This window comes from Chiloscyllium plagiosum, chromosome 24 (assembly GCF_004010195.1).
Source record: "Chiloscyllium plagiosum isolate BGI_BamShark_2017 chromosome 24, ASM401019v2, whole genome shotgun sequence".
NCBI lineage: Eukaryota > Metazoa > Chordata > Chondrichthyes > Orectolobiformes > Hemiscylliidae > Chiloscyllium > Chiloscyllium plagiosum.
Window position 1 is genome coordinate 12242770 of NC_057733.1, and position 19006 is coordinate 12261775.

General features: G+C 44.7%; 2 protein-coding genes across 15 annotated transcripts in view; one reads left to right on the forward strand and one right to left on the reverse strand.

Annotated features, from left to right (window-relative positions):
- Positions 1–11427, forward strand: part of LOC122562023 (myosin-16) — a 277196-nt gene extending 265769 nt beyond the window's left edge. For all 11 annotated transcript variants that reach the window (XM_043714428.1, XM_043714426.1, XM_043714433.1 and 8 more), the window contains 5 exons: positions 813–938; positions 3639–3809; positions 4993–5193; positions 8025–8171; positions 10460–11427. In XM_043714428.1, the coding sequence (XP_043570363.1) occupies positions 813–938; positions 3639–3809; positions 4993–5193; positions 8025–8171; positions 10460–10606 (792 nt within the window). In that variant the 3' untranslated portion in view covers positions 10607–11427. The remainder of the gene's footprint in view (positions 1–812; positions 939–3638; positions 3810–4992; positions 5194–8024; positions 8172–10459) is intronic.
- A 1096-nt stretch (positions 11428–12523) lies between these two features.
- gas7b (growth arrest-specific 7b) overlaps positions 12524–19006 on the reverse strand; it is a 449937-nt gene continuing 443454 nt past the window's right edge. For all 4 annotated transcript variants that reach the window (XM_043714439.1, XM_043714440.1, XM_043714441.1 and 1 more), the window contains exon 14: positions 12524–14722. In XM_043714439.1, the coding sequence (XP_043570374.1) occupies positions 14609–14722 (114 nt within the window). In that variant the 3' untranslated portion in view covers positions 12524–14608. The remainder of the gene's footprint in view (positions 14723–19006) is intronic.

Sequence of the window (19006 nt, forward strand, 5' to 3'; positions counted from 1 at the left end):
GTATTACAATAGGGATTGGGCTGTCTCGTGGTTTTGTCTTTGCAATAGTTTGCAGAATTATATCTCTTCTCCTTAATTCTGTTGCAAATTTACTTTGGGGTGGTTGTGTGTAGTGCTGCTGGGGAGTGAGGTTTGCTGTTATGCTTTTGGGTCAAGGAGGAGGCCATTCAGCCCCTTGAACCTGTTCCAGCATCCAACTGAATGATGGCTGACTGCACGTTAAGTTCATCCCCTTTAAAATCTTTCCAGGGAAGAACTCTGGCAGTCTCAGTTTGGGGTTTTCACAGCCTCCATTATTTGGATGGTGGTTGGGGGTAAAAGTTCCAGATTTCCACTGCCTTCTTTTTTGGGAAAGCTGCTTCCTGGCCCAGTTCTACATTTATGGTTGTCTCTCAGGTCAGAACACTCTCTCCCTTCATTCGTCTTAAACTCCTCAATTTGAGGAGCTCTAGCTTTGTCTCCTCAAGGGATTGTGAGTTTCACCTGAATCTTCCCCTGTTGTTAAAAGTGCCATCTTAGGAAGGTGGGGAAGGGGTAGTACTGTTGGACCTCTTAGAGGTGACTCAGCACCTTCCCGCTATGGCAGACAGTGAGTAGAGGGGTAACTGTTGAAGCCATCAGGCTGGGCAGGAGGGAGGGAGGACACGGGATGAGGGGTATACAGCCACATATCCACAAAGGAGCCAGAACTTGCTGCAGCATCGTTTCCTGGGGCCGGTCCAACAGAGGAGTGTGAGGGGGAGACTGAGTCCATTATAATCCCAGATGTTTCACACAGTCGTGACCACTTTTGACCTTTTGCCCTTTCCCAGTTTCAAGGAGCGACTGTTGTCAAACGCAAGTTGGAATCTGACCTGCAGCAAATTGCAGCAGAGAACGAGGAACTGATGACCGAGTTCAGAGGAGCAGACGAGAAAGCCAAGAAGGCTGTTTCTGAGGTGAGCTATACTCTTCATGACTCCTGGCATTGAGGGGGAGGGGAAGGATTATTCCAACAACAATCATTGCTGCTTTTCTCCAGCAATGTTGGCATCATTGATAATGGGCAATATCGCTGTTGGAGAATGGCTAAGGCAATCTAGGGCCCATTTTGGCTGACTGTTCAGCCCCTCTGTCCAAATACTTCTCCATTATCCTAATTATTCCTGCATGTCTGAGCATTCATCCTTTCTGCCTCCAGCTGTGAAAGCTCTGAATGTGTAAAGGGAGTGCCCTGTGCTGTCGGAGGGTCAGCGCTGAGGGAGCGGCGCGCTGTCTGGGTGGTGTCCCATCACTTCCTCTGTTGTCCACAATCCCCAGGCACTCTCAGTATTTCCCTGGAACCTGAGTCTAATGGGTCCTACGTATTTTGAGCCCGGCTGATTTTCCGACGCAAGATCAAGGTTTTCATTACATTTAGTTTTAAATAGAGCACGTAGTAACGCATCTACCAGCTGCTTCCGACAGTAAATTATTTGCAGATCTTTTGCGGCTTTTAATGCTGCCAGAAACAGCTTGACTGAATGACTGACAGCCTTGAGCAACCTGCCAGTGGTTTAGTGGAGTTCTGGAAAGAGTCAGCAGGTGGCGGTATCGCTCTATGCTGCTGGGATAGAGCGATACGTTTGGGAAGTCTGTGAATTGCACTTTGCTGCTGGGCAGTATGTTTACAGCACAGACCTGCGGTAACATCAGTGCAAGCTTTATTTAAACATCTGACAGGCATTTTAAAAAGCACATTTTGTTTACAACTTTTAAGTAGCCAGCGGTTCTCTGAAACCAGTCCAAGTCTTAAGATAAAAGTGACCACCGGTAAAGGGGCTGAGTGCTGTGGAGATCCAGTGCCACAGTTTTAGATCCGTGTCCCCCCCCAACCCCGGCCCCTACAGGTACCAGTCTGAGACTAGTCAGATACAGCAGCTCGAGAAGAAAGTAAACTCGGACGATTGTAGAAGTACACATAGCGAGGCAAGACTAGCGGCACCAACCTTGGGTTATATATTTAAAGGGGTCCAATATCAGCCAGTGTGTTGTTGCCTCACACTGGGTGGAAAAGAGCAGCTTAAGGTTGAGACTGCGTTCAGAATGGGTGTGCACCCATCCCAGAGACTGCTAACAGTGAGGGAGAGCTGGACAGTGGCGGTGGTATGATGTGGTGGCTTTGTTGGGGGAGTAAGGACTGCATTAAATTTGGGCACCGCAGACCGTCATGAGCAGCAGCTCCAATCGCTGTCCAGTCATTCTGTCTTTGCTGCCAGATCTGAAGCTGTGCACTGTCTCTGGAGCAGCTCCTGCTCTCTTTTTTTCTCTCTCTCTCTCTTCTGTCTTTCTTGTGCTCGCTCGCTCTCTCTCTCTCTCTCTCTCTCTCTCTCGCTGTCTCTCTCTCTCTCTCTCTCGCTGTCCCTCTCTCTATCTCTCTGTGTCTGTCTCTGTCTCTCTCTCTCTTGCTGTCTGTCTGTCTCTCGCTCGCTCCCCCCTGCCCAGCTGAAAGCTCTCTCCAGACCTGACTAGGTCAGTAAAACCTGATCCCTGCTGCCCGCATTCCATTCCATTCCAATCCCAAGACGCTGCCAGGTCAGCAAATGCTGAGGCCGTGTCCCCTTGCATCCCAACACCCACCCACCTCCTCTATCACTCTCTCTCGGGAATTTGTGGGAATCTGAGCTAGCAGTCCCCTCGAATAGTGTGAATAGCTGCAGCTAGAGACCTGGGTGGGGGGCGCGAAATGAGAAATGCCAGCCTTGCAGACTCTGACCCTGTTTATCCCCTTCCCCCTTCTCCTCGTCCACCCCACCGATCCACTCCTTAGCATAAAACCATTACTACATGAGGTTTCAATTATATAATAGTTACACTCACCAATAAAATCTAGAACAGGTAAGTTTCGGTGTGAGTTGTGGTGTTTGTCCACAGATATTTTTCTGAAGAATATTGTAGAAGAGTCATGCCCACACTCGATGTTAACAGTATCTCCACAACTGTTTGCACACCAGCAGTTTCACCAACACTTTCTGTTTTTATTTCCGATTTCTAGCAACTGATATATTTTGATTTTATCTCACTATTGTTGTCCCATCTCTCAATTAAAATATGCTTTTAAAATTCAGAATCCTTTTCCTTTCAGTCTAATAGGTCAATTTTGGAACAGCACACAGTTTACTTTTAAGGAGTACTGTTTGATTGACTAACTATAGACTCAGAAGACTGACTTATAACAAATTATAGAGTCATAGAGATGTACAGCATGGAAGCAGTCCCTTCAGTCCAACTTGTCCATGCCGACCAGATGTCCCAACCCAATCTAAGAAATGTACATATTCACTTGAACCAGGAGGTGGCACTTTGCTGCTCAGAAGGGTTTTAGATTAGATTAGATTAGATTAGATTAGATTCCCTACAGTGTAGAAACAGTCCCTTTGGCCCAACCAGTCCACAACGACCCTTCAGTGGACAGTCTGCCCAAAGTCATGAAAATGTCTTTAATGTATGTCTGTGTCAGTGTGAATGAGAGGGGAATGTGGCCGAATATTTCAGGTGGGACTCCAGAGTTTTGACTGCGTTTCTGCTCATTCACTGATCAGTCACAAGGGGGTAGTGTTGCTCTATGTATAGCAGCCAGAGATTGTTAAAGTGACCCCTGCTGCTGTGTTCTGTTTAAGGTGGTCAGACTAGCCGAAGAGCTGCATCATGAACAGGAGCACACTCTACACCTGGAGAGGGTAAAGAAGGGCCTGGAGGCACAGATCAAGGAGCTGAACGTGAAGCTGGAAGAGGCTGAGCAGTTGGCCCTGAAGGGGGGCAAGAAAATCATTCAGAAACTGGAAGGCCGGGTGAGAATGTGGGTTTCAGGTGCGAGTTAGTGCGGGGGTTAGGGCTGTCGAGTGACTGTGTGGCTCGCTGTGGCTCTCATTGGAGTTTACCCAGCTGGAAGGTAGGGGCTGGAGGAAGAAGCTGAACAAACCCCTGAGCTTTTTTACCGGCAGCAAGGTACAGGACACCTGTATATCATCGCAATGTCAGTGCCAGGCAGAGAGTCCCCCTTAGAGTGAGAGAGGCACTGCCACCTGAGTGCACTGCTGACTGGAGGTGTACTCATGTACTGGAGTGACGACACTGACCCAGGGACAGTCAGGGTTTCGAATCCCTCTGTGGCTGTAAATCCAATTAAAAAAAATCTCCGACACCGAGCTTATCTCGATGATGGTGACCATGGCAACTATCACCGATGGTCAAGGGAACAAGAATTCAAGTGGGTCACTGTGTTCTGCCCCTTCCTGGCCTGACCAGACCTGACCTCCATGTAACTCTAGACACACCATATTTCACTCTTCACTCCAATCAGTACAAGAGCAATTCAGGATTGGCAAAAAAAAAAGTTTCACCTTGATTGGGTCAAGACAATTAAAATAAAGTGTATATTCAGTCATGCTCTAGCTCTCATTAAGAGCAACACAAACTAATTGGGGAAGGGTTAGGCTACATTTGTAAGGCTTCGCTCCTGACAGGATTGCAACAGGACAGAGTGGTCAACTTATACTGTATGGAGATAGGGGTCTTGTAGTGCAGTGGTAGTGTCCCCATCTTTAGACCAGGTCCTACATATGCCAGAGGGCTTTCACAATATGTCCAAACAGGTTTGTCAAAAAAATCAGCATTACCATATGGAGAATTGCTTCTGAAGGGTCAAGAGACCACTTCCTGCCTTTGTCTCATTCCTGTTTACATTAGAACATTGATCTCCATTTTTATTTGGAAGAACAATATTCATTTGTCACTTGATATGAGAACAGTCCTGGGGTTCAGTCAGAATGGGATGTAGACGGAAGGGGGGTACTGCAGATGCTGGAGATTAGAGTGGCGCTGGAAAAGCATAGCAGGTCAGGCAGCATCCGAGGAGCAGGAAAATCGACGTTTCGGGCAAAAGCCAGAATGGGATGTAGTCTGTCGTTGTGTAGTCAGTGCTGAACTCTCCAGCTTCCAGCCAAGCTGCTAACCGGCGCCCCCTTGCTGTAGGTGAAAGAACTGGAAACTGAACTGGACGGGGAGCAGAAACGCCATGGTGAGACAGTGAAGAGCCTGCGGAAGAATGAGCGGCGGCTGAAGGAGCTAGTCTTCCAGGCCGAGGAGGACCAGAAGAACCAGCATCGCATGCAGGAGCTGGTCGAGAGGCTCCAGAACAAGCTGAAGGCCTACAAGAGACAGGTGGAGGAAGCGGTGAGTAGGCCTTCCCTTCCCGGGGCACCTTGAGAATGAGGCGGCTCCGACAAGCTGTGCTCAGAATTAGTCGGGACATACGCAAACAGAATCCTAATTTTTATTTAGATTTGTTCACGGGCATATGAGGGGCGAGGGCAGGGGCAGGGGCTGGCATGTGATTGGCTTGACAAAGCAGTGATGAGCCTTTGCCCTTGATGAACCAGTGCAATCCATGGAGGGTGTGGGTATGCTCACACAAGGGGATTTGAGCCAGTGAAGGAACGGCGATATTTTTCCAATTCCACTTGGAAGGGAACTTGCAGGTGGTGGTGTTCCCATATTCCTGTGTCCTTCTAGATGGAAGTGGTCATGAGTTTGGAAGGATCCTTGTACTTTTGCTGTACATCTTGTAGATAGTACACACTGCTGCTTCTGAGTGTCGGTGGTGGAGGGAGTGGGTGTGGTGCCAGTCAAGCAGTCTGCATTGTCCTGGATGGTATCGAGCTGCTTCAGTGTTGTTGGGGCTGCACCCATCCAGGCAAATGGGGAGTATTTCGTCTCACTCCTGACTTGTCCCTTGTAGATGGTGGAGAGGCTTTGGGTAGTCAGGAGGTGAGTTACTCAGCACAGGATTCCCAGCCTCTAACCTGCTGTTGTAGCCACTGTGTTTGTGTGGCAAGTCCAGTTGAGTTTCTGGTCAATCGTAACCCCAAGGTTGACAGTGGGGGATTCGGTGAATGTCAAGGGGGCAAGTGGGGTGGTTAGATTGCCGCTAACTGGTAATGGTTATAGCGTGACATTTCTGTGGTATGAATAGGTGGGGGAACCAGGGTAGATTAAAGGTAAAAGGCAGGAAGTTTACAGGGCATTTAAGGAGAATCTTTCACCCAGAGGTTGGTACATATCTGGTTCTCAGTGCCTGAAATATTTAGGAAGTATTTAGGTGATCCTGTGAAACATCATGGCAAAGCAGGCTACAGGCCAAGTGCTGTGCAGTGGGGATAGAGTAGATAGATGTTTGACAATGAGCTGAAGGGTCACATGCTGTGCTGTGACGCTCTGTGATTCCATGATGCGGCAACATCAGTTAGACTCTCAAGGGTCCGAATTCTCCAAGCTCCAGAATATAAAGTGTTAGTACACTTTGAACAGGCCTCATTGCTTCCAGTGTGGGTGCATTTGGGAGCTTAAAGCCTTCACAGGTTGCACTTTGACCAGTTCTGAGACTCTTGATGTTGTAAGGCCTAGCTTTCCAGGTTAAAGGAGGCCTAGTGCCTGTAAATGGTGGCCATTTTAGACCTGACAGGAAACCATGTTCAAAATGGATCTGCCTGTGTGTTACCACCAAATCCCAACTAAGACACTCAAAATGTACTCCATAGGGTTTCTATTTGATTGGTGTTACAGGGCTTTTAGCTAAATACAAAGCTGAAATGATGAACAAAATAAGGAGCCTTTTAAACTGCTGCTGGAAATGCACATAAAACACCACTGGAGTAATTCCTAGTTCGGACCACCTTAGTCATCTGGTAATGATGTGGTTAGCGGTGTGATTGAAAGCCCAGTGTGAAGTATTACAACCCCACCTACTGGAACCCAGTCATCAATAATGAGACAGGCTGGCTGTATTCCAATCAAACATGGGCCATGCTTCTCTGTCACAGCCCAGAAAGATTGGAGACAGGCTGTAATGTTCCAGTCTCTGCAATTTTCCCATTTTAAACATCCAAAACTGGTGGGTAGATGGAAGTAGGGGGACAGTTGGCGATAAAGAATCGGATGGCAATCCATCAGGACGTTCCTGGGCACAGTTACAGGGTGTCATTAGTGAGATGATTCAGTCGCAAGACTTGGGGGTAAAACACTGTGGTACTTGATGCAGTTAAAAAAAATCTGATTATTTTCTATCAAATGGTTGTGGTTATTTTTCATGCTACGCAGCTCCTAGCTCAACAAGTATTTATTAATTATTGGATAGAAAGAAGTAGATTAACAGCCTCATGGGGTTGCTGTAGCTACTGTATTTATGTTGTCTGTAACGGAGCAGGAAAAACTTTTCCTACTGTTATGGGCAGCACCATGGCTCAGTGATTAGCATTGCTGCCTCTCAGCGCCAGGGACCTGGATTCAATTCCTGTCGCGGGCAACTGTCTGTGTGGAGTTTGCACATTCTCCCCATGTCTGTGTGAGTTTCCTACGGGTGCTTCGGTTTCCTCCCACAGTCCAAAGATGTGCAGGTCAGGTGAATTGGTCATGCTAAATTGCCCGTAGTGTTAGGTGCAGGGGTATGGGTCTGGGTGGGTTGCTGTTTGGAGGGTCGGTGTGGACTTGTTGGGCCGAAGGGCCTGTTTCCACACTGTAGGGAATCTAATCTAATCTAATCATTATGGTCTGTCTTCCATGTTGATTTGTTCCTTGGCATTTACTGGTTGACTGTCATTAAGAAATCTTTGCCCATTGGAGATCAGAGAGATTTCAAATGATCTTTCAAGTTCCTGTCAGATGGAGGGAGGAACCTAAAGGGTGTACTTGATGTTTGCTATACTTGGTAATTTAGAAGCGGTGGGGGAGGATGGTGGTGATTTTGCAGTGTGTTAATTTTGACTGTGTTGAGTGTCGTACCTGGTTAACCCTGACCCCCTGGGATTGCACATCTGTGGTAAGCCGTACTGCGATCCAGGAGGGAGAGCACTGGGAGACTGTGTGGCATCAGGCTTCACTGCCATTTCCATGGAAGAATGAGGCCACAGTCCACTGCAATGGAGAGGTGAGGGTCAGCTGTGCAGAGACTCCCATTCCTGGCCTCCCATCACCATCTCTCGCTCTCTCTCCCCCTCTCTGCCCGACAGGAAGAGCAAGCCAACATGAATCTGGCAAAGTACCGAAAGACGGTTCATGAGTTGGACGACGCAGAGGAGCGGGCTGACATTGCCGAGGCGGCACTGACCAAAATACGGACCAAGAACCGGGCCAGCTTTGGCAAAGGCTACTCCTCGGTAAGTGTTGCCGCTGCCTTGTTTCATCCTTTGGTACAGTGAATGGTCTGTGTGTTTGATTGGGGGTGGAAGGAGGGGTTTTCCTGGACTTCAGCGTTTGCTGTCCTCCTCCATTCAAATCAACAGAACCTCCCACCACAAAAATGACCTTCCCCACTCAGGAGGCAAGGCGTGCATTTATATAGCACCTGTCCTAACCTGGCTCAGCTATTTATTAGTTGCTAGTGTGACCAATAGCACAGTCACAAGTCTTAATTCCTGGTGCCTCTGCAAAGGTCTCCCAGAAGCAAGTGAGGTAATCCTTAGAGGCTGGATTGTCTGCACAACTCTGGAGAATTTGCCTGTCACAAGGGCCATGAGCAAGATTCCTATCAATGGCAATTTTTCTGCTGCTTTGCATCAGTTTATGCTGGAGGAATCCTGTAGATAATGTTCCCTGATTTTGAATATTAGTGTTCCTACAAGCCTTAATGCAGTGAGGCTGATATGTACCCAAGCCACCTGTCAGGGAAATCTGAATTGAAGAGTTGGTTGCCAAATGATAATTGAATCACATCTTAATGTGCAGCTAATCTGAGATTTGATGAGAGCAGACAGATGTCTGGATCAAAGGCTTCTGAGATATCTCGCAGAGTGGTTATTATCCACTGAATTACAAATCAATGTGTCATTGGGGACTCGCTGTCTACTGCAAGATTCAACAATGTTCTCCCAGTTAATGGTGCCGTGTTTTGACAGTGTGAGGTGTCTGTTCCAAGACAGCACTATAATGTTCACAATCAGAAAGATGCCAAAACTGTCGCAGAGACAAGGGCCAAGCTCATGCTACCTCTGCAGTGTGTTGATTGAAAAGCTACATGATTTTCAGGCAAGAAGGATTCCCGGTTTAGTACAAAACAGCAGCAGTAAACAAGGTAGCACTCTTATGTTAGGCCCACACTCTGTAGCAGTACTGTGAATGCACTCAGGATTCAGCACTTGGATCCAATCTAGTCCAGCAGAAGGCTGCCTGGCATTTAGGCCCAAGAGGCCCAGTCTTCAGGTAGTCACGGACTGGACATATCCTGATGCATGTCTTTCAGGAAGTCTCGGGAATCCTGACACACCACAACTAACCACTAATTGCCCGATAAATGTAAAATTATGGCAATTACTCGGCTTTCAAAACCCTCAAGGTCTCTGAATATTAGAAGGTTTTGATGAACTCATTGTTGTAATTGGTCAGAAACTGTCACAGGGACTAAAATCTGCTCTAGCTTCTGATGTAAAAGAAATTCTTGAAGGGCTTGTGCCCGAGATGTCGACTCTCTTGCTCCTCTGATGCTGCTTGACCTGCTGTGCTTTCCCAGCACCACACTGTTAGACTCTGATCAGCTATGATCATATTGAATGGCAAGGCGGGCTCCAGGCCCAATGGGGAGTCCTTTTTGTATTTTTTTGTGCACAGTGCTGTTGAGGAAATGGCAGCATGGCACTAACTGCTTCACCAGGTTGCCCTGAGTTTGGAATGTGAGAAGTTATCCGGTCATTCTCAGGTCTCAAAGAACAAAAAGAAAATTACACCGCACAGGAACAGGCCCTTCAGCCCTCCAAGCCTGCGCTAATCCAGATCCTCTATCTAAACCTGTTGCCTATTTTCCAAGGATCTGCTCCCTGCCTATTCATGTATCTGTCCTAGATTTATCTTAAATGATGCTATCGTGCCCACCTCCATGCAGAGGGTGGTTGGTGCCTGGAACACATTGCTAGCAGAGATGGTAAAGAACTTTCCATGTGTATTTCCCTTAAACTTTTCCCCTCTCACCTGGAACTCGTGACCCCTAGTAATTGAGTCTCCCATTCTGGGGGAAAAGCTTCTTGCTATCCACTCTTCAATACTTATGATTTTGTAGACCTTAATCAGCCCCCCCCCCCCAACCTTCATCTTAATAATTTAAAGTAATCCTAATCTACTCAACCTCTCTTCGTAGCTAGTGTCCTCCACACCAGGCAACATCCTGGTGAACCTCCTCTGCACCCTCTTCAAAGCATCCACATCCTTCTGGTAATGTGGTGACCAGTATTCCAAATGTGGCTGAACCAAAGTCCTCTACAATTGTAATGTGACCTGCCAACTCTTGTACTCATACCCTGTCCAATGAAGGAAAGCATGCCTGAGACATTGAGAGACTCAATTATTTCCATAAATCCAGAGAGCACCACACAGACACACAAACAGACACACACACCAAAACACATGGATGTTGTCACCAAAATAATTTTCTGACTTTATCTGCTTTATCCTCCAGGGTTATAATTCCCCTTTTACCACCTTAGTCAGATCACCGAGCTCCACTGGCTCAGAGGGACGAGGTGAGAAACTTCTGAACGATGAGGAGTCCACCTCTCTCATTCCGACCTACCTTAACTCTCTGAAAAAGCTGATTGTGGACTGACTCGCAGGAGAAAAGGCCCCATTTCACACCCAGACTTTTCCTGGGAAATACCCCACATGGGGGAAGAAAGGCCACTGACCACTGGAGAAACTGCCCACAAACTGACGTGAACACCTTGCTGCATGTGATGCCTTTTCGTTGTTAACTGGACATCCAGACTGGTAGGAGCATCAAATAAACCCATCTTACCAAGTGACGTTTCATCAAAGCTGTTTTAGAAAATGTAATTTCCACATGTAATTGCTTTTGTTCAATGAGATGAAATGCACCATGGCTTTGTGTTTTGATTGGGAGCAGTGGGTCAGGATACTGTTGACACTGTATTGCATGATACCAACAGATCAGGTGTTCCTCCTTATCTGCTGATCACTGATGAACTAACTTCAAGTTTACTTGGTCAGTCAGATTGGCTAATAGTAGACTGCCATTCAACCTGATCAGCTCTTCTAAGTTCCAGTTGTGGTTTGCCATGTTTTGACTCCATCTTTCAGAGATTAGTTGTTACGTTCCCAGGTAGATTCTTCAGTCGCTTTCAAAGTGTCGATTTGTACTTCAAAGCCACACTGTCATAAAAATGTTGAAATTTTAAACAATTGCATTCCTATATGTCTGAGAACTGCATTGTATTTATATATTTTATATATATGGTGGACTGCTTGGTTGAATCTAAGTACAGCTTTAAATTGGCCTATAATTGTGGATGGAATTCTCCGCAGCGAGTCATTATTTTACTCTATCCTATACCTTTTGTATAATCAATGGTGATTGTGAATATATTATTGTGCCTTTTAAAAATATAATAAACCAATGTAATCTTCTTAGAACGGAATTATTTTTTGAGGAAGGGAGCAGCAGCTGTTTGTGAAGTAGTAGTTAGGGCTGTGCATTATCATGTATCTCTGAACGTTAAGTGGCTTGTTAGTGTCTTGGTTAACAAGATCGTGATGTTTGGGGTACATACTGAAAGGCATAGAAGGGAAAATATCCTCACCTTCTGCCAGTGGGTGTTTGTGGAAATTAGGAGCCTGAAATCTAGACTGTGAACTATGATTTTGTGAAAACGTTGTTATGAAATAGGCAGTAACTCTCGGGAATCATTGAGGTGATTGAATTATGGGCTCCATTTTAGATTCCAGCAGAGTTTTGAGGGAGTTGAACTCTCAATCTCTTGCTATTATTAAGATGGAGAGGTTTAAGAGGAGGTTGGGACTTCTTTCACTGGATCATAGGAGGTTGAGACAGGACCTTTATAGAGGTTTACAAAATCACGAGGGGTATAGATAAGATGGATGCTAGATGTCTTTTTCACTAGACATATTTTTAAGGTGAGAGGGGAACTTTTTTTAAAATACAGGGTTGTTGGTGTGTGGATTGAACTTCCAGAGGAAGTGGTGGATGCAGGCACAGTTACAATGAATAGGAAGTGTTTGGAGGGACGTGGGTCAAGTGCAGACAGGTGGGACTAGTTGAGTTTGAGATTGTGGTTGGCTGGACGCTGCATGACTGACTTCATAACAGTGAGCCACAGTTGGCAATGTGGGTGTCAACCCTGATCGTGCTTACTCTTACTTTGGTAGAGCTTTGCTGTACAACTTCCATGGTTTCTCTGGATAAATGCAACACAATGTCTAGTTATAACTTGTGCCAACATGATGAATAAAGGTCCGAGCAATCTTCAAAAGTTCAGTATCAATAAGCTGCACCGCTGATTGAGATGCACTTTGTCAATAAGATGGAGGAACACATGCTGGTTTTGTAAAATGGCATTGCATTTCCCATTAGCAGCTGCGATCTGCATAGCTGAGAACATTTGGTGGCACTTGTGGTTACTGTGAAATATGAATTGTGCGTAACAAGACCCGGAGGTATTTAAAGCAGACATTGCAAGCATCTACTGCAACACACTTGAGGGCAATGTTTCAACAAGATGTCATTTATTATATGGAAAATGTTCAGGTTTTAGCAGCGATAGCCTTTCAATGAAAAAAAGTTGCTTTTATAATGTGAATGTTTTAATATCAATTTAACTAGATAGAACATGTATCACAACTTGCACAATATTCAAAGCAACATACAGTGTTAAATAGGAACCATTATATTGCTGTAAATACAGCTTGGTCAAATTCATTTTGGGGTACTTTCACATGAAAACATCTTGGATCATAAACCTCATCTTCAGTGATTGCTGGTTTATGGAAAACTATGAAACCCCTGTTATACAGTACATCATAGAATTTCAATTAAGTAGAGAATCTGTGCCATTGTAAAAATGCCACTGATTTATGAAACCCAGTGGGTAAGCTATGCAAGTAGCAATTTTGCTTAAAGTTGTAAATGTTAATACCACCCCCCAATATACATTGATTGACAAAATGTGCCTAAGTAATTTTCCTGTAAACTGTTAATTAGGTGTTTTATTTTTAAACTGTGTTTGCATTATTTAAAGAAAAGCTTAGAATAGCAGTAGTGCTGGGTCCTCATAAGCTAACAAACAATTATGGGCACAAAATCATATTCTCACTGGGCAACTCAACTGTCTACAAGCCTGCAAATTTAACTGGTTGGCATTAACAAGTTTGGAAGCATCGCAACATAACATTTTCATCTAGAAATCTGCTCTATCCTTTGGAAGCCATTGTACACCTATGTTGGTGTGATCCACATTTCTAAAAAGGATAAATGAACATTTCTGTGGCTGAAACTCTTCTGTCAACATATCCCTTCTCAGAAGGTTCAGGCAAAGGGTGAGTGAGCCACCAGATAACAGACAGACAAAATTAAAACTATACTAAACAAAAAGATTACAGCAAAACTTGCCTCAGAACATTGATTAGTGCATATTACTAATTTGAGATTTGGTCACCCAAGGAACCGATCAAGTCTGACTGGAAGGTTGTAGAAAAGAAGTGAATAGAGGATAAATGAGACCCCATGGAGTTACCTCCTAGCAGTAGGTTGTACACATTTCTCATGTGTAAGGTGAAGTGAATTGAAGAGTGTGATAAACTATCTAAAAAGGACCAATCACCATGGTAACAAACTCCAACCAAGACAAAAGAGAATGAAAGTGATCTTTCTGCAGAAGATTAATTTGAACCTTCAATAGTTGACCTGTCAAAGTCCTGCCATTGTAAATTCAATTTGGAGCATTTCCCTCAGCTAGATTCCCTGTAGAAATTGACTTCAACATGAGAGAGATCTGGAACTGGAGGGCCTGACTTTAACTCACTCAAAACAGTTAAGACCTCAGGCATAGAATTCCAATCTCTTGGAACATTTCTGATTTGTTCTCATTTTCACAATTTTAAGGACCAATAGATAGTTCATGATGCATTGCACACCAAACTTTGTAGCCTTTCATTAAAATCTACTGAATATCAATTTTAGTTATTGCAAACCTCCCTGCGTCCTTTGTACCCAGGTTAGTCTGTGATCCCGCTCAATTGTGATCAGCTACTAAGAATGTTATCTGGCTAACTTGTATGGGGAGGTGAAATTTGGGAAAAATAGAAGATTGGAACTCTAACCAAAGCTAAACTGGTTTTCACGTGAAAGCTCCCACTTTGATCAAAGGACAACCACATTGCACTATTTGTTGGAATGTAAGGAAGGAGTAGTGGGGGTGGGGTGGGGTGGAGAAAGAGGGGAAGGTGGAATCACCGACAGCAAAGAACTCTTGTGTATATATACATGCTTAGCATGCAAGAGAAAGCTTTTCCACCATTGCTGGTGAATAGGCAGTTTGATAACAAGAAAACTCCTATTAGCACAGAAAAAAAAACAAACTGCTTATTAAAGTTGACACGGATGGCTAAATATTTAAACTTTTTTTTGTTCCATGAACACAAAAGGCACTGGGTTATGAGCTTGTACTTGTAACTTCCATTGCACGTCGTATCCTCGACTCAATCCATTCATTTGAAGACCAGCAAAATCTAACTGCTCAGTCAATGCCTGTGAGGGGGGGAAAATATAACTATAGCCCTCCTATGGGCTTGCTCTCTATAATTCCATGTCCACAGGCCGGATATGGCCTGTCTTGTGCTCTTTTACCCATGATTCTCTATCACGGTTGGGGTCAACCTTCCGAAGTAGCTTGTCCACTGGTTCAATGGTCTAGAAATGAAGATAGAAACAAAAACAATATGAAACAGTATGCTCGACTCGAAAATGACCATCATTTGAACCTTTACATGCTGAAAAGAGTTGGTAGGTGAACTCTACTCGCGCCACACGTGTTGCTAGACCAGAGTGTTTCCTGCAGCTTTTGTTATTGTTTCCAATTCTGGCACCTGCAATATTTATATTCTGTATTGAGGAATCCTTTATGACTTTTAATTGAACAGTTTAAAAAACAAGATGCATCATCCAGGTCTACCTTGACCTTTGTTGTTCCCCTGGAATGTAGCCAAGAGGAAGAGTTGAAGAAAGAACAATCGAAAACAAAGATAAACCTATGGCAAGCTTGGCTTTGAACAATGAAGAAATTGAGATTGAAGGAGGTAAAGGGTTCTATTGCTCTGTAACCAGACGACTAAGAGTCGCATGTGCCAGATGGTTTTGAAGAAGTAAGGAGGCAAGGCTGGCTATCCAGCCATGTATTTGGTGGATAATCTACAATAGATAAAATCTTGCGACGTAGTGAGTAGTGTGCTGGAGGTTCTAATACAGTGATATGACACCCATGGAATCTGCCAAACAATCTACAAATCCTTCCAAACACCTCCCATTGACCTGACCTCAGTCATCGACATCCTGGGGTTACCACTGACGAGAAACTGAACTGGATTTAATAAAAATGAAATGTAACTAGGAATCCTGCAGCAAGGACCTCACCTCCTGACTCCCCATCTTCCAGGTACAAGTCAGGAGTATGTTGGAATATTCCCCACTTTCCTCAATGGGTGCAGCTCCAACAACACAAGAAGCTTGACACCATCCAGAACAAAGCTGCCCACCATATCCACAAACAGTCACTCCCTCCACCACCAGACCTCAGTAGCAACAGTGTGTACTACCTACAAGATGCACTGTAGAAACTCACCAAGACTCCTTAGACAACATCTTCCAATCCAATGACCACTATCACCTAGGAGGACAAGTACAGCAGATACATGGGAACAGTGGTTAGTACTGCTCACAGCGCCAGAGATCCAGGTTCAATTCCCACCTCAGGTGACTGTCTGTGTGGAGTTTGCACATTCTCCCTGTGTCTGCGTGGGTTTCCTCTGGGTGCTCTGGTTTCCTCGCACAGTCCAAAAATGTGCAGGTTAAGTGAAGGGGTAAATGTAGATGAATGGATCCGGGTGGGTTGCACTTTGGCAGGTCAGTGTGGACTTGTTGGGCTGAAGGGCCTGTTTCCACACTAAGTAATCTAATCTAAAACCACCACATACAAATTCCCCTCCAAGCTACACACTATCCTGACTTGGAAATATATCACTGTTCCTTCAGTGTTACTGGGTCAAAATCCCAGAATGTTCTTTCTAACAGTACTGTAGGTCTACCTACACCAAATGGATTACAGTAATTCAAGAAGGCAGTTCACCACCATCTTCAGGGGTAATTAGGGTGGGCAATATATGCTGGCACAGCCAATAATACCCATGTCCCATGAATGAATAATTCAATCATGACCTGTGGCTCTCGACTGCATTACACGTGTAACTAGCACACTGCCACAGCAGCCCAGACTCCTCAGGCGTCCAGTATTAATCAGACTGATGCAACAGCACAGGTTTTGTTCCCCATTCCAAGTGGGGCTTGTTGTCCATAGTTAGACAACTGAAGCAAAAAAATAAAGATACTGTAGATATTTTCTCTAAAATACAAAATTGCGCCACCTTGCCCATCCAATGTGCTAGACTGCACAGGCTTTTGGAGACAATCCAACAGAATGGGTTGCCTCCTTCCACAACTCCCCTCGGTGATAGTCACAAGTTACCGAATCTGCATTTCATCCTGAGTGTAGAATCAGGGCCCAGCGGTGAAACACCTGCTCATTCAATCACAGAGTAACCACAATCATTCTGCAATCTTCCTCACTGACTAGCTGCAGTGATCACCTTCCATTGCTTTAATGTTGAATTACTTCATTTGAGACTTTTGTTACTATTTGTTTGGGTACAGTTCATAAAAACAGCAGACAGCAAAGGCAGCCTTTCCCTAGTATTAACTGTCAAATAAGTGGTTAACCTGAGCTGTTCAATCTTCAGTGCTTTACCATAGTGATTAATTATGCCAGATCTTCTGGTAAGTCAATGGGAGCCACAACTGATGGGACAAGTATCATGTCAGTCAGAAATACGTTTAATTAATTAGGCAGTTCATTAAGTGCAACTAATCTAACATCCAAAGACTATGGAAAAGATTTTTGTTATGATACACCCAGTAGCTGATAGCTGATAGCAATATGCTAGGCATAAATTTGGCAATTCCATTTGGGTGATTGGGTGTGAGCTATTTCCATAAAACCTTAAACAAGGGCCACAGGATGTTTATCTACAATTTAGTAAAGGGAAATCTTATCGGTAACTCAGCCTGAAATAATATTTTCTCTTGGTGTGAGAGAACAGTAGGCCCCCTAATTATTGGAAAACTTTGAAAAATTGACTCACCCAAGTATTCTCTTGGAGGATTCTACAAAGACTTGTCAACTGGGCCTCTTGGTTAAAGTCCAACTTGACTAGTTCACCATGAATCAAGGCAGTTCCAAATAACCCAAGGCCCCAGTATCGTGTGTCAACAAAGAGTGAGATGATGAGGTATAAGTAGACTATATTGGGAGTAGAAGTACACTAACTCCACAACTCTCAGTGTCATTAAATATCCTCCACAGCAGCTTTTCCCAGTATGACCTCAGACATATTGCCTCCGACTTAGCATCACCCTAGGGAGGGAAGAAGGGCAAGGGAGAGCTGGCTGAAGATGACTTGAAAGTTTTTTGAAAAAAAATTCCATGTAAAAGACCTACCTTTAACCATTTATTTTGCAGCAGCATTCAAGTCTTGAAGATCTGAACGTTAGGCCACACTCTCCAATAAAAAAAAAGTTCAAGGAGGCCTCCCAGTTGGTCACATTCAATCCAAGCTCCCTGGCAACCATTGGTGCCCTGGGACTCAGAACCCCAAAATTTCAGCTTGTCACCTCAGAATCGGGTGGGGTGGTAGTGACCCATAGTTTAGGAAGTCCTGCTGTATAAATCACTTAACAAGCAGAATATTTTTCAAATGGGGTATCTCTGACTGAAAGAAAAATGCACGATTATACCATCAGCAAGATGGCAGAGTTTATACACAGCTGGACCACCTTCCCACTGGTTAAAAACTACCCTGTTTGCTGGTAATATCCCTGCAAGATTATCTTTCCTTCGAAAAATTTTTTTAAAAAGGAAACAAAACACAAATGGCTGGAGAAACTCAGCAGTTCTGATTAACTCTGTTTTCTGTCCACAGATGCAATGTTTCAGACCCAGTCACTCCTCTTCAGATCAGCAAAAAGGACCCAAAACATTGACTTTGTCTTCTCTCCACAGATCCTGCCAGACCTGCTGAGTTTTTCCATTTGCAATTCTTTTTTTTTAATAAAATGTTTTGAGTGACCTGACCAGTTTAGGTTTAAAATGTAAGACTCCTTTTAATCCTGAGGAATCAAGGAAGTAGTGTTAATGTTGCAATGACAGAGTTACTGTAAGCAATCTCCACAAGGATAATAATCCCATTGCCTTTGTTCTTTCTTGGACACTTTATCGTCAATTCCCACTGGTCTAAGACAGAATGCTGGAGATACTCAGCAGGTGTGGCAGCATCTCTGGAGAGAGAAACATTGAGTCCAGTATGACTGCTTCAGAATTGAGGAAAAGTCATACCAGACTTTACACAATTTCCAGCATTTGCTTATTTTGCTTTTTTTAAAAAATGGAAACTTTAATGCAAATGAGAGTTTATTGACTCTATGCTTCATAGGTAGAACACACCAGATGGCCTCCTTCTTTAGAGACCGCAATTTCCCTTCCCACGTGGTTAAAGATGCTCTCCACCGCATCTCATCCACATCCCGCACCTCCGCCCTCAGACCCCACCCCTCCAACCGTAACAAGGACAGAACGTGCCTGGTGCTCACCTTCCACCCTACCAACCTTCGCATAAACCAAATCATCCGCCGACATTTCCGCCACCTCCAAAAAGACCCCACCACCAGGGATATATTTCCCTCCCCACCCCTTTCCAACTGTAACAAGGACAGGACCCCCCTGGTCCTCACTTTCCACCCTACCAACCTTTGCATTAACCACATCATCCGCCGACATTTCCGCCACCTCCAAACGGACCCCACCACCAGTGATATATTTCCCTCCCCACCCCTTTGCACCTTCCGCAAAGACCGTTCCCTCCGTGACTA